Here is a 22580-nt window from a genome sequence, read left to right on the forward strand (position 1 = left end):
TAGGATCAGACACTCGCCACCCCCTCAGCCTTGTGTCTTTGTGTAGCCCTGAAGTGGCACATGACTGGGAATATCTAACTGCTTTTGTTGTTGTTGTTATTTTATCTGGGCTGATATGAATGAGGAATTTCCCACTAGGTTATCCCCACTTGGGACAGTGTGATCGAGGGCAGTTCTGTGCAGGCTTTGCCGGTGTTGAGGAGCCTCACACAGCCGCTCCTGAGTATGGCAGCTGAACTGTGCCCAGGGACCACATTTCTTTGAATAACCATTAATGCCCATATTGTTATCTTGGTGTCACAATTTGTCATTTCTTGATTTTAATGTACTTTTCATTCTTCTGACTTTGAATTTGTACATTTACACTACCCCAGAACTCACATGCGAGAGAAAGTGTTATTTTTAATAATTTCAAATTCAGTCCTTAAATTTAGGGTTAGAGTTAGACAGTGGGGTAGGGTTATGGTTGAAGTTTTAAATTCCCTTTACATTTTGTATAAACTTTTTATGAGGTCATAGTTTAGAAGATTTCGTATATTTTCCAAATCAGGAAGAGTGGTCTACTTCATAGTGATTTGGGACATCAGCAGCCAGTTGTTTGAGTGTTCTTGTCTCACTGATACGCCTCCTCTTTGTTTTGAGACAGGGTCTTGCTGTCTTAAACTTGTGAGTGACCCTCTTTCCCTGGTCTCCTGCTTGCTGGAATTTGCAGGCCTGAGTCACCGTGTCTGGCTAGGAATTGTACACAGTTCCACTGTCACCATGATTTCCTGATGCCTTCTTTTTCAGATTCAGAAAAAACGAGGGGATCTTCGCCTGATTGTGGCCTCCGCCACTCTGGATGCAGAGGTAAGGGCATCTCTCTTCTCCCTCTTCTGTGTAAACCGTGGAATTGTCAGACATCCTTAGGAACAAACCTCCAGCCAAAGCATGTCATTGGCAGAGTGACCTGCCTCATTTGGGGGCCGTCTGGTGCCCTGGATGCCACACGATGCTCCTTCTCACTGTGAGTAGAAATTAGCCTGTAATTAACTAAGAGAGCTGATGACTACCCACTTGTCTTGTCTCTGTCTCTGCTGTCCTCCTCCTGACACAGGCAGTTTTTTTTTTTAGTTACTTTTCAGTGTGAGGCTATATTTCTTGAATTTATTTATGAAAATTACACACTTGTTTTAATGTTTTTGGTGCAATTGAAGTTTTTCCTGTAATGTAGTAGTTTTCATGTTAAGTGGTTCTTTTTTCTTTTTTAATTAAAATTTTTTTTAAATTTTTTTGTATGTGTGGTGGGGGGCACACATGCCATGGTGGAGGTCGGAACAGCTTGGAGGAAACAGTTCTGACCTTCCACCATGTGGGTCCCAGGGATCGAGATTGTCAGGCTTGGCAGCAGGCATCTTTACCAACCAAGCCATCTCTCTGGTCCTGTGTTCTTATATGGCTGATTTACTCTCTTGACAACTAGTATTTTTTTTGAAAAACACAGTTCAATTCATCCCATTCTTTTGGCCACTTGCTGTTTATATAGTCTATATGCTAAGGCCCCTGCTAACTACTGGTGATCCATATCCCCCGAGTCCAGAGAAGGAGGCGCATAAATAGGTGTCAGTGTGTTAAGGTAACCTAGAAGGCTGCTTTTTAGTTTAGGAACTTGTCACTGAGGAGGTCACATTTTAGCAGGGTTTGAGATAACATGACACTTTTTTTCATGGGCAAAGGGGGAACAGGCTTCCCTGACCATGTGGGAGCCACAAGGAACTGTGAGTTCTGGAAGCTGCCAGAACTCAGCCTGCCAGCCCCCACAGGGGTGCCCCATTTCCAGGAGTACTCCATTCTCAGAGGTGCTCCATTTTTAGGGGTACTCTATCCTCAGGGGTGCTCCATCCTCAGGGTGTCCCATTCTCAGGGGTGCTCCATAATCAGGGGTGCCCCATCCTCAGGGGTGCTCCATTCTCAGGGGTGCTCCATTCTCAGGGGTGCCCCATTCTCAGGAGTGCTCCATTCTCAGGTGCTCCATTTTCAGGGGTACTCCATCCTCAGGTGTGCTCCATTCTCAGGTGCTCCATTTTCAGGGGTACTCCATCCTCAGGGTGCCCCATCCTCAGGGGTGCTCCATAATCAGGGGTGCTCCATTCTCAGGGGTGCTCCATTCTCAGGGGTGCCCCATTCTCACGGGTGCTCCATTCTCAGGTGTGCTCCATTCTCAGGTGCTCCATTTTCAGGGGTACTCCATCCTCAGGGTGCCCCATCCTCAGGGGTGCCCTATTCTCAAGGGTGCTCCATTTTCAGGGTACTCTATCCTCAGGCATGCTCCATTTTCAGGGTGACCCATCTGTGGGTACTCCATCCTCAGGGGTGCTCCATCCTCAGCTACTGTCCTGACTTCAACTCCTTTCTCCTCTGTCTAGTGTTCTTTGTGTACCAGCCGCACTGGCCCCTTCTGTTCTTCTGAGAGAACCAGGCTTCTCCTTGGGATGAGGGAGGGTTCTTCCAGTCAGTTTTTCTTCCAGACATCCCTATGGCTCCGCCAGTGTCTTACTCTGGTCCAGGAGAACCTCACCTCCTCAGAGAGGCTTTCCTCTGAGGCCCTGCCTCTGATGCTTCTGTCCTCTTGTACTGCTTTGTGTGTGTTACAGGTGCACTGATTTTAGATGCATGTTCAGGAATTGCTTGAATCCTTGAAGGGTGGGACTCTGTCTTACTCATGATTTTACCCTCTTGCCTTATAGTGTAGTAGGGTAGGATAGTGACTTGCTCATATTTGGGACTCAGGAAGATCATTCTTGTGTCGGGTAGAGACATAGGGAATAGTTATGGAAATGCCAGCCAGGAGCTCTGTATTACAGCTGAGATGTGAGGGGCTGGCCCCTAGCTTGTTCCTCTGTCTCCCTATGAGTGGAAGAATGCAGATTCACTTGGTGAAAGGTGTCTGCCTGTGTACACCTTGTTGACAAGCTGTTGGAGCTCTTGGCTGCCCGTGATCACCTCTGGGTTTGAACTGCTCCTTGTCATCTCTGTCACTGTGATGTCCGCTGGAATGTCCTCTGGAGGTGTTGCAATTGCATTTCTGATGCTGTGATAACATACCTTGACAAACAACAGCTAGGAATGAAAGTGTTTAATTTTAGTTCTCAGGGAGAAATAAATGCACACATGCTTACTTCAGCTCATCTTTTCCTTAGTCTTTTAAACACTTATTAATTAAAAAACATTTGCTTTTATGCGTATGGGTGTTTTGCCTGCATGTATGTCTGCATCATGTGTGTTCAGTGCCCATGGAAGCCAGGAGAGGGCATCGGATTCCTGGGAGTGGAGTAGCAGTTGGTTGTGAGCTGCCATATGGGTGCTGGGAATTGAACCCTGGTCCTCTTAACTCATGTAAGCCAGTGCTCTTAAGCTGTGAGCCATCTTGCTGGCCCTACCTTTTTCCCACTCATAGTACAGTTAGAATGGTGCTGCCCATGATGGGCTTGAGTCTTCTCATATCAATTAATATAACCAAGACATTCCCTCCCCTCGTGACAGACATGTCCACAGGCTGACCTGATCTAGACTGTCACTCATTGAGACTCTTTCTTCCCAGGTGACTGTAGACTGTGTCAGGGAACCATTACAGGAGGAGTCTGACCCTCCCTGGTTCTCTTCTTTGTGGGACACTTGCACAGATCTCTGTTATCTTTCCTTCCTTCTTTCTCTCTTAAAAATTATAAACTGAAAAATTGACCTAAACAGGCCTAGTTGTGGTGAAAAATATAATGTCCAAGTCATACTCCCCCACCCCCGTGGGCTCATTGCTAATTGGTAACTATGAACTACTTACTGCCACCTTGCATTATCTTTTTTCTTCTCTTTTTGATGCTATAATATACTTACACCATTTCCCCCTTCCCTTTTCTTTCTCTTAACCCTCCCATATATTCTCCTTGCTCTCTTCCAAATTCATGACCTTTGTTAATTGTTACATGCATCTGTGAATATGCACGTATATTTCTAAATATAACCTGCTTAGTCTGTATATTATTTCTTGTATGTATGTTTTCAGGACTGACCCTTCGGATTAGAAAATCAGTTGGTGTGCTTTTCCCTAGAGACTTATTTGTCCCTCTCGGTATTCTTCAGTTGCCTGTAGTTCATTGTGTAGAGTTGAGGTCTTTCCCTGTCCATGTTAGCATGTCTGCTGTTGTCCTTGTTAGGCATTCATGTTGGTGAGGCTGTAGGTGTAGCTTCTGTCTCGCAGAAAACTCCCTTATCCTCTCCCTCTTTCATAGTGTTCCCTGAGCCTTAGGTACAGATTGACTCTTAGTATGTCATAGAGACTGGAAAACATTGCCTCATTCAGTTCTGACTGTAGTAGGTGATGTAGATATAATTTCCTGAAATCTTTTTTTTCCCCCGACATAGCGTTTCTCTGTAGTTTTGGTGCCTGTCCTGGATCTCGCTCTGTAGACAAGGCTGGCCTTGAACTCACAGAGATCCGCCTGGCTCTGCCTCTTGAGTGCTGAGATTAAAAGTGTGTGCCACCACCACCCTCTCCTGAAATCTTTTGTGAGTTGGAAGGCGGAGCCTAGATTAGTCATTGCTTGGTGTGTTCTGATGTAGGGCATGGTGGAACTTAGCACTACTCACCTGGGCCCAGGGTCAGCTATAGGCTATTCATTCCTCTTTCTCTTCCTCCCCTGAACATCCCCAAGGGGAGCATTGAAGGGAGACAGCCAGGTATGGGGTCTCCTGGCTTAGGGTGTGGTGTGGGTAGATGTGGCCCCATGTGGGTGTGTATTCTTAAGTGAGAGGAAGAGGATGTTAGTGGGCTGAAGAGTCCTGGAGAGAGGACCACCTCGTGGAAGTGAGCAAGGGCAGGGTGTGGCTACCTAGCATTTGGATCTGGAGGCCCAAGGATGCCCTAGACTCATCTTCTGGCCCAAGTTGCTATGTCTGTAGGTGACAAACTTAATGTCAACTGCCTAGATGTGTAATACTGCTGACAGGCCACCTGCTGTGGTTTCGCTTGGGTGGGTGGCCCAGCCTGTAGATGGGACACCAATGTCTGCGGCAGGGAAGTGGTTGAGAGGCTGGAGGCTGATCGGATAGTTAGTTGCCTTGATTGGTTGAGCTGTCCTGTTTGTAGAAGCTTGATTAGGTGAGCAGTTACATACACAGCAGGTGTGACTGCAGAGTGTTCCTTTACCTTTGTATCGCATTCTGCTTGAATCTCTCTGCATGACAGACTCAAGACTTGCAGACATTTCCAGTTGTTTTGTCTTTGATGAGTCCTGGTGAAGGATCCTGAGTCCTCTGATGTCAGATTCCCACATTGGACTGGTTTGCACAGATCAGTCTTGTTGACTTGGGTGGGGACTAGGGAGGGCATGGACATGGCTGCTGGGAGCTCTCTGGTGTGGGCCAGGTGGGGGCAGCTCCCAGGACAGGAAGCTGGAGCGAGCTGGCCGATGGCCCAGCAGAGGTCCACATTATTTCCATTTTCTCTCATGGACTGTCCCCTTTCCTCTCCATCTTGTTCCATTTCTACTCTGTGCTCCTGTCATTGTGACCCCACCTCTTGAACTGTACTCAGATTTTTCCAGGTGAGGGGCTTGTGTGTGTGTGTGTGTGTGTGTGTGTGTGTGTGTGTGTGTGTGTGTGTGTGTGTGTGTGTATGCGTGTGTGTGTGTGTGTGTGTGTGTGTGTGTGTGTGTGTGTGTGTGTGTGTGTATAATCTGTGTACCCATGGAGGTTAGGAAAGGGCATCAAACTTCCTGTAACTGGAGTTTTAGATAGTTGGGGGCCACCATGTGGGTACTGGAAATTGAATCTGGTCCTCTGGAAGAAGTGCTCTTAACCACTGAGCCTTCTCTCTAGCCTGAGTTTTTGGGTTTTATCTGTACATTCCTTGTGAAGATACCTGATAAAACTCTTAAGGACATAGACTCTGTGTCTCTCAGTACGTGGGGAGTGTTCTTTAAAGAGTAGCTCTGGGTCAGCACTTCCAACATCTGGAGACCAGTCATCCACACCATCCAGTATGGCTGTCACGGCCTCACCTCTCTCACTGTTTTGCATGTCCTGATGGTATCTATGTCCAGCAAGCCCTTCTTAAAGTCCTCCTCCTGCAGCCCTGGGCCCTGCTGTCCCCGTTCTTCCTGCCTCCTCACTCACTTTGTGGGTGAGGGGTCTTGAATCTCTACTCTTTTTCCTCAAGGCTATCCAGTCCGTCCTTGGCCCCTGGCTCAGCTGACACTGGGTGTTGGTGACAGTCTTGACCGTGTTGCTTGTGTCCACCTTTGCTGTCTCTGAGCTGCCTGCAATGTTTAAACCTGGCCCTGGCTGGTTCTGTACAGTTCTGTCCCAGCCTCTTTCTCATAGTCATAGTGATTCAGGCCCAAGATCTCCACTGCGAGGAAGTTCCTTCATTGATTAAGAAGTGGTTCTGTTCTGTCCTGTCCTGTGTCAGCATTCATGTGCACACGATTGGAGAAGACACTGTTCATGCTCTCAGATGGCCTGACATTATAGTAAGATGGGAAGTTACAATAACTACATATCAGAGACACACCTGCCGTGCAATTTAGGAATTGACAACCTTGTGCCATCAGATGTGTGCTCTCCATATTAGAGCTGTCCACCAGCCTGGTTTAACCTGTACCAAACTGAGTCACACCTAATTGTCAGCTAAATAAAACATAGAGGGTGGCAGCTTAGAGTCATTGAATTTTAACCCTTAATTGTAATCAAACCTTTAGAATCTGTCATTGAAAATTTCCCTGCTTTGCTGTCCCCCATGGAAGAAGAGGATGAGGGGTGCGGGGAGCAGGAGGAGGGATGAGAGAGGGATCTGTGGTTGGTATGTAAAATGAATGAAATGTTTTTTTTTAAAATAAAAGAAATAATTAAAAGAAAAAAAAGAAAATTTCCCTGCAGTTTCAGTAAGAGAAAAGTAAATTTCACTGAATGTGCTGGCGCACGCCTGTAATCCCAGCATCCAGGAGGCAGAGGCAGGATGATCCTGAGTTTGAGTCTAGCCTGGGCTACATTTCAGGTCTGTCTGAGCTGAGTTTCAAGACCCTGTGTCAACAGAATGAAGCTGGTCCCTGGGGAGATGGCTTGGTGGATCTGTAAAAGAAAGAAAATTGTAAATTTAGAAAATCACTTTGTGTGGTGTGATAGCACATACATTATTCCAGCACTCAAGAAGTGGAGGCAGGAGGATCAGGAGTTCAAGGCCAGCCTCAGCTGTGTAGTGAGTTTGAGGTTAGTTAGGCTACACGGGATCCTGTCTCTAAAATAAAATAAGCTATTCCTCCGAGTGTAATCGTCATTGTATGTGTCTAATTCTACTGCCCCACATACCTCTGCCGGTTTTATATTTTCTTTCTGTGGGTTGCTATGAACCATCCTTCTTTTTTCTTTTCTTTTTTTTTTTTCAGATAAATGTGGATAATCTTTATGTATTTATTTATTTTCAGAAATTTCGAGATTTCTTTAACCAGAATGAAACTAGTGACCCAGCCAGGGATACCTGTGTGACCCTTACAGTGGAAGGGCGGACATTTCCAGTGGATATCTTTTACCTACAAAGGTTTGGTAATGCTTGATTCTTGATGGTGATGATATGGGACCTCGCCTATCATGCAGAATATTAGAGAATGCCATCTGCCTGCAGTGTGGAGAGGGGTATGGTGTAGCGCCTATTATCCATAGAATGTTCTGGAAGCTGGACCAGCATCACTGCTGAATTTAGTCTTGACTCGCCTGTGCAAATTTACATGCATCTGTGGCCATCAGCTCAGCTGGAGAGAGTAAAGTCATAGTAGGCTGATGGGAGGTAGTTTGGCAGTTTTCTGAACTGGGGGTTCCCAGGGTGCCGTCAGTAAGGAAGCACTGCTGAGTCCTGTCTTTTGTTGTCTACATCCTTAGCAAGAAGGCCTACACTTTTGGGAGATGTTCCTAGTAAGAAAGGGGCCAACCTAATTGCTGTACCTAGTTACTAGGCCTTGTCTGGTGCCTGATAAATCCAGAGAGTTGCAAACTTCATCTTTGAGTCCTTCAAGCTGGAGGGAGTGTTTGCCATTTCCATTCACTCAACCCATAGGTCCTGGCCAGGAGATGATGGCTTTGCTGTGCTGGCTGGTTTTTGTCAGTTTGACACAAGCTAGAGTTATTAGAGATGGGGGAGCCTCAGTAGAGACAATGCCTCCCTAAGCTCGGGCTGTACGGTGGTTTCTTAATTAGTGATTGATGGGAGGGGGCCCAGGCCATTGTGGGTGAGGCCACCCCTGGGCTGGTGGGCCTAGGTTCTGTAAGAAAATGGGCTGACAAGCCATGAGGAGAAGTTAGTGAGCAGCACTCCTCCATGGCCTCTGCATCAGCTCCTGCCTCCAGGTTCCTGCCCTGTTTTGAGTTCCTGTCCTGACCTCCTTCCATGATTCCTCCCCAACTTGCTTTTTGTCATGGTGTTTCATCACAGAATAGAATACCCTAACCAAGACAATGGAGTTCTGCAGGGGCTGAAGCCTGTGGCATCTTTGCAAGCTGAAGATAAATAATATGCATGTGCCTCCCACTAGCCTCTTACTGCGTTAATCTCTCCAGCTGAGCTGATGGCCACAGATGCATGTACATTTGTACAGGAGAGTCAAGACTGAATTCAGCAGTGATGCTTCCAGAACATTCTGTCTTCCAGAATAATCTTTATTTCTTAGCAAATAAAGCTGAAAACCATTGTTTACATGTAATTATGTACAGAAAGGCTACATTTAATGCCATTTTTTTTCTTTCTTGTGCTGGGAATTGAACCTAGGACCTTACAGATGTTAGACAAGTGCTGTACCATTGAGATACATCGTCAGTTCTTGATTACTGCATTTGAAAAAAAGGAGTGCACATTTATTTACTTATCCATATGCTAATTATGTTGGCTGCTAGGTTGGCCCAAACTAACTCTGATGAGGTTTCGCTGCCAGGTTATTAGTGTAATTGGATCTGTGATTAATGAACTTGTTCCAGTGATGATCTTTTTCCTCATGTATTTTTTCCAGTCCTGTTCCAGATTATATCAAGGCAACTGTGGATACTGTGGTGAAAATTCACCAGACAGAGGGAGATGGAGATATACTAGCCTTCCTTACTGGTCAGGTAACTCCACCCAGTCCCTCTGCATAGACATGTTAGAGCAATACCAGAATTAACATAGAGCTCTGTTCTTAGCCATTTGTTCTTTTCTTTTCTTCTCTTCTCTTCTCTTCTCTTTTCTTCTCTTCTCTTCTCTTCTCTCTTTTCTTTTCTTTTCTCTTTTCTTTTCTTCTCTTCTCTCTTTTCTTTTCCTTTCTTTTCTTTTCTTTTCTTTTCTTTTCTTTTCTTTTCTTTTCTTTTCTTTTCTTTCCTTCCTTCCTTCCTTCCTTCCTTCCTTCCTTCCTTCCTTCCTTCCTTCCTTCCTTCCTCTCTCTCTCTCTCTCTCTCTCTCTCTCTTTCTTTCTTTTTTTTCTTTTTTAAATGTGTGTGGCTGTTTTGCCTGCATGCTTGGTGCCTGAGGAGATCAGAAAACAGTGTCAGGTTGCCTGGAATTGGAGTTACAGTTGTTTGTGAGCTGCCACGTGGGTGCTGGGAATTAAGCGTAGGTCCTCTGGAAGAGCAGTCAGTGCTTTTAATTACTGAGCCATCTCTCCAGTCACTTGTGTCATGTTTAATTGTATTTTGAGGTTGCTAAATTGCATAAACAATGGTTGGTTTGATGTCATTGTCTACCATCTAGATTGTCAGAGGGTCATTAACTCCTCCCTATTCTGTCCATAGAGGGTTAGTGGCATTTTTTATTTTAATTTTACTTTTTGTGTATGTGTGTGAGCCTTTGTGTATCATCATGTGGGTGCATGTGCCCATGGAGGACACAGGAGGGTGTCAGATCGATTGGAACCGGAGTTACAGGTGGTTATGATCTGCCTGTGGTGGGAACTGAACCCAGATCCTGTAAAAGAACAGCGAGCACTCTTAACCTCTGAACCATCTCTTCTGTCCCCATATTTGAAATGTATTATAGTGATTTCAGAATAAATAAGGTTTTACATCAAGTGGGCTGTTTTGTTTGCCAGTGTTGGATGTTGTACTAGGTACATTGTGCTTTGTGCATGTTTCAATCTCAACCTGTGGCCAAAAAGTTGGGCACCCTTTCCTAAGTGGCCTGACGTTAGGAGTGGGTCCTTTAATTTGGATATCTTTCCAGCTCATTGTGCAGTGGCCAGTGGCCACATAGTGGAAAACATTTGAATGAGCCAGAATATTCTCTTATGGTTATAGCTCTTCTCAGAACTACCTCCAGCTGCAGCCTTTTTCACTGCCAAACTTTCCCATAGTTAGTAATCTTCTCTTAGGAAAGCTTACCATGATGTCATAGGCCGCAGCTTGTCCATATGCACAGAATGCTCAGCATGTCCGTCCACATGGAATTCTGTTTGCCTCGGTCCATAAAAGCTGTGTAAAAATAGTCATTTAAGAATTATGTGTTTGTGTAGATTTATGTGCAGTGAGTGCAGATGCCTGTGTGGAGGCCTGAAGAGGGTGTGGGATACCCTGGAGCTGGAGTCACAGGCAGAGTAAGCTGCCTGACGTGGGTGATGGGAACTGAACTCGGGTCCTCTGCAAGAGCAGTACATGCTTTACCACTGAGCCATCTCTCCAGTGAGTGATGGGAACTGAACTCGGGTCCTCCGCAAGAGCAGTACACGCTTTACCACTGAGCCATCTCTCCACTTCCTCATTGTTTGTTTATGGGAACTCGTCTCTTAACTCCAGAAGGTTTAGTTTTACTAATTAATTGTACAGTTACGGTTTCTTGCCTTTGATACTGTTATTCGGTAGCGTTTGATTGGCTGCCATCCTGAGTGGGACCCGGCAGCACTGCGGTTGCTGCAGTGACCAGAGTTAAAGCCCGTGTGCCAGCATTTGTTCTTGCAGTGTGAAGCCGTGACCAGCTTCTCTGGCTTCTGGTTCTGCGTTTAGGAAGAAGTGGAAATGGTTGTATCCATGCTGATCGAGCAGGCCCGGGCGCTGGCTCGCACGGGGATGAAGAAACACCTCCGGGTTCTCCCCATGTATGCAGGACTGCCTTCTTTTGAGCAGATGAAGGTGTTTGAAAGGGTGTCCCACAGCGTCAGAAAGGTGAGACTCCTGCTCATCAGTGGTGCTTGCAGCCATTTGTAATCACATTGGCTCCCCTTTGTCGTGTACCACAAAGGTGTTTTTGGTATGTGTTTGTATTAATGTGTGCTCTTGTATATGTGTGTGAGAGCATTCATGTGTGTAAGCGTGGGCATATGCCACAGTGCATATGTTGAGGTCAGAGGACAGCCTTGATGGAGACAGTCTCTGTTGCTTGCTGCTGTGTCTGCCAGGCTAGGTGGCCCACAGATGCTGGGTTGCTTCTCTCTCTGCCTCCTCTCACTGTATGAGTTCTGGGATTACAGACGCATGCTACCCTACCTGGCTTTGTGTGGGTTCTGGAGACTCAGGGCCCCACACTTGCCCAGCCAGCACTTTGCCCTCTGAACCGTCTCCCAGACCGTGTTTTATTTTTATAATGTATTTATTTTCACTTTATGTGCATTGGTGTTTTGCCTGCGTGTATGTCTGTGTGTGTGAGAGTGTCAGATTTTGGAGGTGCAGACAGTTGTGAGCTGCCACATGGGTGCTGGGAATTGAACCCAGGTCCTTTGGAAAAGTAGTTAGTTCTCTTAACTGCTGGGCCATCTCTCTAGCCCTCTACCTGTTTTATTTTTTTAATCAAAGTGAACTTTGCTAAGCAGGACTTTTCTTTCAAACCTGAGATCCGTGTTTCTATACAGCAGATCTAAAAATGCATAGTAGGTAGTGTGCTCTGAGGATTTCCAAACCTGCCCTGAGAAAGGCCCCTTTGACGGTAATTATCAGAGCAGCTTACTTCTTGTAGCTTTTCTGCCTGCCTAATGTTTTTCTCGACACGTTATTGCCTTAGCCTCAGAGACTGTCAGTGTGGATTGTGGTCAGTCAGAACTAGATAAAGTTACTAGCAGTGGTTCCTAATCCAGTTTGCTTGTAGAGTCAAGTTTAAGTCACTTAAATATCTAGCTTTGAAATTAGGTTGAGGATAGGTGTGGTGGCAAGAAGCATTGGATGGGAGGAATCAGGAGCTAGATTTCTGCCCCTCCTCCTCCTTTCTCCTTCCCAGATGTGGAGTATATGGCAGGTGAAGTAGGCGAGGGATGGTCTGGGTCTGAGGACCCACTCCCAGCTTCAGACCATTTGGCATGGAATAGTCTGAACCTGCCCAGTCACACACGAACTGTGGTCAGCCAATCTACAGGCCGGGTTTTAATCTTGAGTGGCTGCGTGCCTTGCCCTAAGTTACTTAGCTTCAGGTCTCAGAGTTCCTAGCTGTAGAACATGTAATTAAAATTTTTATTACATTTATTTATGTGGGGTGGGGCCAGGCATATATGTGCCATGGACATACGGAGGTCAGAGTGTACTTATGAGATGGGAGTCAGTTCTTTTCTTCCACCATGTGGGTCTCAGGGATTGAACTCAGGTTGTCAGGGTTGACAGCAGTCTCTGGCTACCATGCATCTGGATCCCTTACCCGCTGAGCCGTCTCACCTGCCTCAGCAACAGCTTTTAGATAGAAGGCTTTGTAGTAAGTGTAAAACTGTAACCCTCTATTATATCAAAGTAGGAAGATTTTCATAGAATGATTTTAAAACGGGAAGTGTTTGAAAAAACGTTGTGTGTGTTTTATATACCTGTCCCCATCTGCGTCAAACCTGGCAAAGGCAGCTGGCAGTATGCATGGTAGCCAGAGACTGCTGCACGCTAGCTTGGCCCCCTTTGTCCCCAAGCTCCTTGCACAGTGGCTGTGTTGGCAGTATCTCCTTCCTGTGGCTCTTCTCTCTGGTCTCTGTAGGGGTGGCCAGTTCCTGATGGTAGGCCTCAGCTCACATTCATGTTTCAGTGATGTTTTCTCTGGACAGCAATGTGAAGGGGAAACTTTATTATAATATATAATGTGTAACGTGTGCTATATAGCATATAGTGGCACAGCATATACTCTTACTGGGTTGTGCTTTCTCCCCGGTACCTGCTGCTCTCTGAAGTTATCAGCCTGTTAGAGGTGCTTCCACTGTAGACACACTAGTCTAGAACTTGAACTCTGGAGAGCAGGGCTTTCTCTCCTCCATTGAACATTCCTAGCACCTTCAACAGCGCTTGGTCAAATGCAGAGCCATAGAGATAGTGCGTAAATAGATGAACATGACTGTACGAGATGGCTGTTTGGTTGTGCAAAAGAGAAACTAGACATGAAGAACTCACCGTGTGCTCAGTGTTAGGTTCTGATCTCTTTATGTTTGGATCTTCTCCCCTCGACAACCCTCGGGAGACGGTGGTCACACTATGTAGATGAGGAAGGAGGGCTCAGGAGCTTGAGGGAGCTGTGTATGGTTATAGAACTGGAACATTTTCACCCGGTATCCTGGCTCTTTAACTCCTGCCTCACATCATGATGTTTGAAATACCAAAATATCGGTTGGATTTTTAAGCTTATTTAAAGTGGAAAGAACCAACTAGCTTTCTTTCTCTTCTTGGTAGGTGATTGTGGCCACCAATGTGGCAGAAACTTCCATCACAATCAGTGGCATTGTGTATGTGATTGACTGTGGCTTTATGAAGCTCCGAGCCTACAACCCCAGGACAGCTATTGAATGCTTGGTGGTGGTACCAGTGTCTCAGGCGTCAGCCAACCAGAGGGCAGGGCGTGGTGGGCGCAACCGCTCCGGAAAGTGTTACCGCCTTTATACAGGTATGTATGGTGTTTCTTAACAACTTTGCATTTTCTTATCGTAGCCTGGGCTTTGGATCACAGGGCATAAATTTGTCCCTTGTGGCAGAACTTACCATAAAATCCAGCTCTCCCTCCCAGGGTCCCCACCACTTCTTGTTTTCTTTGCTAGGAATCCCCATTGGCCAAGGCTAGCTCAGTGAACCACCGCCTGCCTGTCACATCTGTTTTAACCTGTGTTGGGCCCCATGTCAGACCCCCAGCTGACATCAAGTGCCGTCTTCCTCCCTCTGTTCTGTCTAATGTGCTGTGTTCTTTCCCTGAGACTCCGGAATCCAGTGGCCGCTCACATCACATCCCTGTTTGTCTTTTCTGAGTTGTTCTGAGACTCATTCAGAGACAACAGAGCACTCTGTATCCTGAGCCATGCTAGGTTCTGAGGGCACAGTCCTGGCCCTTACCGAGCTTTCCTCTCTCAGCCTGCTGATACTGGGAGGCACAGGTACTGTGATGCTCCAGAGCTGCTGTTTCTCTGTGTGTCTCTTTCACTGGGAGTGGTACTGAGACACTACCCCCCGCCCCTGCCTCTGCACACACCTTCCTGGTGTACAGATGGAATTTTCCAGTCATTAGTCCTTCCTCTGTCTAGTATCCACCTGCAGTTGCTTAAGAATCTGAGAGCTAAGCACTGCCAGGTATCTTTCTTTCGTTCCTGTTTCCATCATCCTTGTACAGTTATTGATGTATATCTCTGCCTGTCCTTCTCTCTCTTCCTCAGTGGGGTATGGAACTCAGAGCATCACTACACCTTGACCTTCACACCTAGCCCTCCTTTCCCCCCAGCATGTCATCAGGGCCTGGGCTCCTAGGGCTCAGTAAGCCATGTGCCGTGGCTACATTGTAGATGGTATGGTGGTAGAAGCAGATCCAGGAGAAGAGCAGCTTGCCCTGGTGTGATAAGTGGCTGTAGAGGAAAGGAGGCCATCGAAGCAGAGAGCGTGCATTTTCCCCTGCTGGGAGTTGCGGAGCAGGGAGTGCCTCACAGCCATGCAGTGTGTGAGCCTGTTCTTACTGCAGCCCGGGCTGTCCAAGTGCGGGGGTAGGGCACTGGAGACTGGTTTCAGAACAGTGGGGAGAGGGAATGGGATGACTGAGTAATCGTCCATTATGTACATGCATACAATCTGTCCATTCATCATTTTCACTGTTTCTCTTAGGCTCTAGGGGTTAGTGGTGCTGGGGATAAGTGTGTGTGTGGACTTGAGACATGCAGAAAAACCTTTATTCTATGAGGAACTGCAGAGTTGTGGATAAAGTAATTGTGTGTTTAACTTTTAAAGGAACTCAGGTTGTTTTATTTATTTATTTTTGAGGCAGAGTCTCTCTCTCTGTGTAGCCCAGGTTGGCCTCAGACTCAGAGATTTCCCTACCTTTCCCTCACAAGTGCTGGGATTTAAAGATGTGTGCCACCATTCCCAACAACTCAAGTTATTACTTTTAGTTTTGTGTAATTTTAGTTTGTGGGTTTTTTTTGCCTTAATGTATGTCTGTGCACCGTATGTATGCCTGGTACTTGAGGAGGTCAGAAGAGGGCGTTGCGTGTCCTAGACTTGGAATTACAGGTGATTCTGTCCCACCACATGGGTGCTAGGCAACTGAACCTGGGTCATCTGCAAATGCGGCCAGAGCTCTTAACCACTGAGCCATCTCTCCAATTCCAACTCATATTATTTTTAAAGTGGAAATGGGTACCAGCATCTCATGCGTCAAAGAAATCATGTGATAGGACATGGACCAAAGCTGGGCAGGTGCATTTGGGTGGAAGGTTACTGAGTCCTTAGCTGTAGCTGCTTTAGCAGGAGTGTGGTTGGGAAGGGCCAGGGGCCAGTGTGTTAGTGCCCAGCCTTCAGATCTTAGCTGAGTTTTCAGATGGTGCAGATCATTTCGTTTTCCAGAATCTTCGAGCTTTTCCTCAGCGCTTCTGTTCTCACTTATATTCTACTGGGTTCTCAGCTGTACTCTGTTCTTAGACACGCTCTCTGTTTCCCACTTCCTCCACTCCTGCCTTTGATGCCTCGTCTGTCTGGGCCCAGCAGATCCTCCTGATGCTCCCGGCAGCCCCTCTAGAGCCTTTCCCCCGTCTCTGCTGTCCTCTTTCCTGACCTCCAGGGGTTCATGGGAGGAGCATTTGCTCCTTGTAGGGCCTGTTTTCTGGTCTTGATCCAGGTCCTTCCTACCTCTGACACTCCCCGGGGCATTGCCTGTGCTCGGGGCCTTTGTAGCTTCTGAGTGCCATCACGTCTTCATCTCTGAGCATCAATACCTGCTTCCCTCAGCGTCTTCTCAGTAGGGCCAGCCTCTCAGCTAATGACTTGCTTCTGCCTTGGTCAGTGGTGTATTTGGGGAATGTGGTTACCCTGGTAACAGTATTGTATCCACAGTGTTCTTATAAATAAAGAGTTTCCTTTCCTTCTGTTGTCTGCCATCTAGAACCTTCCAGCTAGACCCGTGCATTTGGCAGTTTATGTTCACAGTCCGGAATATTGGCTGTCTTTTTTCTTAGAGACAACCTTTTGAAGTTCTGTTGATAGTAGTGTTTCTCCAGGAGACTCTGGTGTGCTTATTTCCTCTCTAGTTAGCTATAGCTTTCTGATCTAAATGGAGGCTGGGCGGGCGATGCTGGTGTTTAGGAAGGGTGTGCATCTGTAGAGTGTTGACTTAGATGGGAGGATTTGGCGTGTATAATCCATGGCTTTCTGATACACACAGAAATGATTTCATGCCCTCCTTCTACCCACCCTTTGGTCTGGTTTCATAAAGTCCTCCCCTGACTCCCTGTCCTCCCCCCTCCACCCCTACCTCTCTGCCTTGGGGTGCTTTCTCCTGTTTGAGGTTACCTTTTGTTCCTGTGGGACATGCAAGGACAGGATCCAGGGTGTGACGCTGCATTTGGCTCCTTGATTTAAAAGCTGTATTTGTACAATTTTTGCTCTTTGTAATTAGGTCCTTCGTCAGATTCTGGTGGCAGATTTAGTGATTTATTTTTACGTTGTTTTTTGCTTATTTGTGCTGTTCTTGCTTCCTTGATGTACCCTACCCTACACAGAGTTAACAGGAACTGGGCCTGATAGTGATGATGCAGATACCTGCTGCTTTGTATTTCACTGATGAAAAGACATTTGAAAAGTGTCATTCTGAAGTAAAGTAACATGTTTTTTATTGGGGTGTATTTTTATACATAAATATAAGTGTGTATTTATATATATATATGTGTGTGTATATATGTATGTATGTATGTATATATTCAAGTATATTTTTCAATATATTTTTTAAGTAGAATGTAAAAACAACTTTGTATCATAATGTTGTGTACCTGGTCCCAGAATCACAGAGCTCTGGCTCAAGGCAGACAAGGAAGACTCTGGCATATGGTGCATGTGAGTGTCCCATTTGATCCCTTTCTGATCCTATTCTTAGAGGAAGCCTTTGACCAGTTACCTCAGTCCACTGTCCCTGAGATGCAGCGCAGCAATTTGGCCCCCGTCATCCTGCAGCTGAAAGCCCTAGGGATCGACAATGTCCTCAGGTTCCACTTCATGTCTGTAAGTCTTGCTTCTGGCTGAGGAGCTTGTGGGGTTATGGTGTGAAGACATGCCATCTTCTTCTTTCCCCTCAGCTAAAACACCATATGCCACTTGGTCCTGTGCAGGGTGTGGGGCAAACTGGCGGCCCGGAGAGCCAGAGTTCTTCTTCCTCTGTAGCTTTGTTCTAGGGGAGAGATGAGTGCGTGAGTAGCCACAGGGCAGCTTGACCAGTGCTCAGAGAGACGAAGGAAGGGGCCTCCAGCCCGTTCGTTCCTCCTGTGGGAGCTATCATCAGGACCGAGAGGGTGTGAATGGGCCTAGCTGTAGAGTATTAAGGCTGAGGGAACTCAAGGCTTCGGGAGGGACCCTATGGCTCACGGTATCTATGATGATTTTCTAAGGTAGGTTATAGGACCTTAGACCTTCTGTAGACTCCTGATGCACGGCTGCCTGGCTCTGCTAGGGTCTCAGCGGCATGTGCAGCCTGGCCTGGATGCTCCCACTACACTCATCATTCTCTCTCGGGTGCACAGATGTAATGGTGGGCCAGTGGCAAAGATGTGATATCCATTCTTTTTGTTGTTTCTCATATGGTAGATTTTTTTAAAGTTTATCGGTCACTTTATATTTCATATAAATTTTTTTTTTTTTTTTTTTTTTTGGTTTCTCGAGACAGGGTTTCTCTGTGTAGCTTTGCGCCTTTCCTGGGACTCACTTGGTAGCCCAGGCTGGCCTCGAACTCACAGAGATCCTCCTGGCTCTGCCTCCCGAGTGCTGTGATTAAAGGCGTGCGCCACTACCGCCCGGCTTCATATAAATTTTTAAGCTTACTTATCTGTTAATGTCTGTTAGTAATTTCCGAGAGTATTTGTCATCTGCCGACTTATAGAAGAATTGACTTCTTTATAGAGTATGACACTAGTGGAGTATTGTGTAGTGATTTAAAGTAATTACCCTGGAGCTTCTGTGAGTGCAAAAGATGGAACAGGAGAACACAGACAGAACAAGACCGTGTGTGCCCACAGGAACCTGATGCACTAACATGGTGCTTGGCTGTTCTGTTACTTTCTCACAGTAGACCTCCAGATACATAAGCTCCCCGCTGAGCTGGTGTGTGCATTGCCTCTCTGAAGAAGGCAGTGATAGCTGAGGGAAGCTCGGTTCACAAGCCGCATGACTTTCACCCAGTGATTCCTTGGCTCTCCTGTGTGTAGCCAATCAGGTGTCAGTCCCACACTGTAAAGACTATTTAGTCAGTCACTAGATCTTTTAAAGGCTTGGCTTTGTTCTTTGCAAAACAACAACAAAAAGGCCTCAGTTTAGCTTCTGACCCTGCTGTCAAGGGCTGCAAGGCCTTGTTCAGATGACCTTTTCTTACCAGTACTTTCCTCATCTGTGAAATTGAGTTAAATTTCTCTGATGCTTAAAGTACATTTGTTGCTCTGTACATTCAGAGGAGAGGCAGAGCAGTCTGGAAAGGTACTGATCTTGTTAGCTGGTTTACTAGGAATTGAGTCCCTAGAAGGGACCACTGATGCCTGGCATGCAAAGATTCTCAGTGAGGATTTTAAGAGAGGGAAAGAGGTGTCAGAGCACCCATTGAAGGGCACAGTGTGAGCCTTGATGCACTTTGCAATATTAATGTTCTCTGTATTTTCAGCAATTTGAACATGTTACTAGCTTGTCTTTGGCAAGACCTGGGTAGTAGAAGTTAGTACTCTCCCTGTGCTGCAGGATTTGTAGCTCCCAGTACAGGAGACAGCTGAGGTGAGCTTAGGATAGTGAAGGGGTGGTTTAGAATAGGGGCTGTCTCCACTGATGGAGTGGGGGTGAGGGAGGGCGGCTTGAAAAGCAGTTAAGTCTTGGAGAAAGCACTGCCAAGGATGCTGCAGAGGTGGGAGGCGAAGTTTTAGGTACGAGCAGCGTGGAGACTGGGCACATAGGGCGTGATAGAGGGAGAGTGAGCCAGAGTGGTCACGTTTTCTCAGTTTCTTGTCAGAGAAACTAATCTAGGAGGACTTTTGTGTGTTTTTCAGCCCCCGCCAGCACAGTCGATGGTTCAAGCCTTGGAATTACTCTATGCTCTCGGAGGTATGCCCATTTTTCATGTGTTCTCTTGTATGATAATAGGTATGTTGTTGGTTCTTTTTACCCTTTTGGGGGCCCACCACCCAGCTCTTTAATAATACACGGAGGCTTATTCTTTCTTAGGAATGCCCGGCCTTAGCTTGGCTTGTTTCTAGCCAGCTTTTCTTAAATTATCCATCTACCTTTGCCTCTGGGGTTTAACTTTCTCTATTTCTGTATACCATTCTCCATGGCTTGCTCTGTAGCTGGGTGGCTGGCCCTTGGCGTCCTTCTGTCCTCCTCTTGTTTGCTCTTTCATCCTTTCTTACCAGATTTCTCCTCCTATTTATTCTCTCTGCCTGCCAGCCCCACCTATCCTTTGTCCCGCTTAGATATTGGCTGTTCAGCTCTTTACTAGACCATTCAGGTGTTTTAGACAGGCAAAGTAACACAGAGTTAAACAAATGTAACATAAAAGAATGCAGCACCTCTTTGCATCTTTAAATAAATGTTTCCAGCATAACCAAATACAACACATCTTCAACTAATAGTCCACAACATAGGTAGCTGGATTCACATTAGAATTTTTAGAGTCTTTAGGAATGGGATTGGCTCTCCCCTTGTGAATAATCTCTTTAGTGACATTTACCCTGTTGAAATAGAAATTAGACAAAAGTAACTCATGGCCAATATGATAATTTATAAAGTGTGGCAGAAACTGTGGATGGCTGTCAGAAGGATGGCTCAGGACCTCTAAGACCAAGTTCCCAGCACAAAGGAGATATATTTGCCCCAGAGGCAGGGAATAAGAGACAAAGACAGGAGATAGAGGATGACGAGGAAGGAAGGGGAACAAGGGAGAGGGGGAAGGGATATTTGTCCCCAGGGGACAAAGGACTGCCTCTGGATGGAGAGGAGACAGATGTGGCCCACAGGTAAATGGAGGTGTACAAAGGTACAAGGGGAAACCCTGTGTTAGGTTGAGGTGTTTCATTTGAATTGGGCATGTTAATTAGGTGAGCTGGGCTTCAGTACTTTGATAGCTAGACTTTGGTAGTCAGCCTCAAGAGGAGGAAGTGGCCAAATAAAGGAATGGACCTTGAGGGCTAGCTTCAGGAATGTAATCTAATGGTTTTTAGCAAGGCAGAGGGAATGGGGGAGAAGGGCAAGACTTGCCAGAGCCATGTTTGCCATGCTCGGGCTGGCTAGAGTGCCTTCAGCCATCACCAGGGCCCACTTCAAGAGACACCCAGAGACTGGCAGATCTCTGTGAACCCCAGTTCTCATTCTCAGGCCCCTATTTCTTTCCCAGCACCATCCTGAACCCCCTTCATTATAGCCCTGAGTTCCCTGTGGGAATAGGGCAGACAGCAGCCTGTGGTATTGTTAGTGCAAGAGCGCCTGTTTGTGGAGGACGCCCAGTATGTGCCTTAAGTTAGAGCAAATGGTGTCCTCTTGGGGGGTACCATCTCTTCTGTGCTCTGTGCCCTGTGAGTGGTGTCCTCTTGGGAGGTTCTGTGAGTGGGGGATTGAGTTTGTCAGGAAGTTTTAGTTCAGGCTTTTGCCCTGAGATTTGTCTTCAGTATTTTAAAAATCGCTTTATTAAGGCACACATCATATACTGTACAGTTCATTAATTTGTAACTTACTGTTCGAGAGCTTCTGGTGTCACAGTGTTGGCTTGTCTTCAGTACAATCCAGCTGTAGAACATTTTCATCATTCCAAAAGGAAATGTGTGTCTTCCTCGCTCTCTCTCCATTCCTGTCCTCCTCGGCTCCAGGCAGCCTCTAACCTGCTGTCTCTATGGATTTGCCTCGTTTAAACATTGCTTAGAATGGAATCTCAGGTTGTCTTTGGTGACTGGATTCTTTCACTTAGCTCTTTCCAGGATTATCCATGTATCATTTGTAGCAAGTATCCGTGTAACATTTATTTTTACTGCTAAATAATATTCCAGTGTATGGACATACATATAATGATTTTTTCAATTCTTTAGCTAGTGGGTGTTGTGAGTTGTTTCTTTTTGGTCAGTATAAATAAGGCTGCCATGAACATCAGCGTGTGAGTCTTTGATGGACATCCCCACCACTTTCTCTACACTGTTGCCAACACTTGTTATTGCCTGTCTTTTTGAGTCACAGCGACTAGTGGATATGAAATGGTTTCTGGTAGTTTTCATTTGCATGTCTCTGATGACTTATGGTATTGAGAACCTTCCTGCTTGTTAGTAAGTCAGTTTGCAAGACTAGTATCTCTAGTCCTTCTGTATCCATGGGGATTTCCTTCCAGGACTTACTGCAGATACCTGAAATCTAGGGGTACTCAAGTCTTGTGTAAAACGATGTAGTGTTTGGACATAACTCACACATCTTCCCATATACTTTCCACTGTCTCTGGGTGGCTTATACCTACCCCCGTGTGCATACCCTGTCAGTGTTTATACTACTGTATTGTTCTGGGAACCATGGCAGTAGAAGAGTCTGGGTGTGATTGTTCAGACGTTGTTTTCTCAGATATTTCCGGTGGGAATTGGTTGAATCTAAGGGTATGGAATTCGTAGACACGGAGATTCGCTGTATAGTGCTCAGCAGTTTGTCAGTTCAGCTGGCTTGCTGGTGTGTGTGCTCTCCTTAGTACTGAGTTGGAGTTCTTCACATGTTCTGATTCTAGATCCCTGTGTCATTGTAAGTGCTTGCCCCATTTTCTCGGAGGTGTCCTGTGTAATCCACAGTTTTGACTTGTCACCTGCTTTCCTCCACTTTTCTTTGTCACTTGTGCCTTTGTCCTTGTGTCAGGGACACACTGATGTGAGGCTGGGGTCCTTGCTCACTTGTGGAATATGTGTTTGGTGTGTTTGAGACCTTGAGTGCATCAGCTAGTATTCCAAGCACCAGCCAGACAACCGAATAGAAATGCCACTGCTGACGCTCCTTGTGTTTTACTTACAAGTGTTTTTGGAGTTTTAACCCTTGTACTTAAGTCTGTGGTCTGTTCTGGTTAGTGTGTGTGTCCATTTTCATTTATTATGTTTTCTTCTTTCTCTGTGAAGGAATAGTCAGTTGTGACTTCAAAAGCTCTCCACTGGCAAAAGGTGCTTGGGCCACAGACATTAGCTCAGAGTGTACGTGTATGT

General features: G+C 46.1%; 1 protein-coding gene across 2 annotated transcripts in view; it reads left to right on the forward strand.

Moving 5' to 3' along the window:
* Dhx35 (DEAH-box helicase 35) overlaps positions 1-22580 on the forward strand; it is a 64133-nt gene that overhangs the window by 26217 nt on the left and 15336 nt on the right. For both annotated transcript variants that reach the window (XM_028889224.2, XM_037205409.1), the window contains 7 exons: positions 790-849; positions 7458-7570; positions 9030-9126; positions 10987-11145; positions 13606-13816; positions 17273-17397; positions 19416-19470. In XM_028889224.2, the coding sequence (XP_028745057.1) occupies positions 790-849; positions 7458-7570; positions 9030-9126; positions 10987-11145; positions 13606-13816; positions 17273-17397; positions 19416-19470 (820 nt within the window). The remainder of the gene's footprint in view (positions 1-789; positions 850-7457; positions 7571-9029; positions 9127-10986; positions 11146-13605; positions 13817-17272; positions 17398-19415; positions 19471-22580) is intronic.

The sequence above is a fragment of the Peromyscus leucopus genome, chromosome 4 (genome assembly GCF_004664715.2).
Source record: "Peromyscus leucopus breed LL Stock chromosome 4, UCI_PerLeu_2.1, whole genome shotgun sequence".
In the NCBI taxonomy this organism is placed as follows: Eukaryota; Metazoa; Chordata; class Mammalia; order Rodentia; family Cricetidae; genus Peromyscus; species Peromyscus leucopus.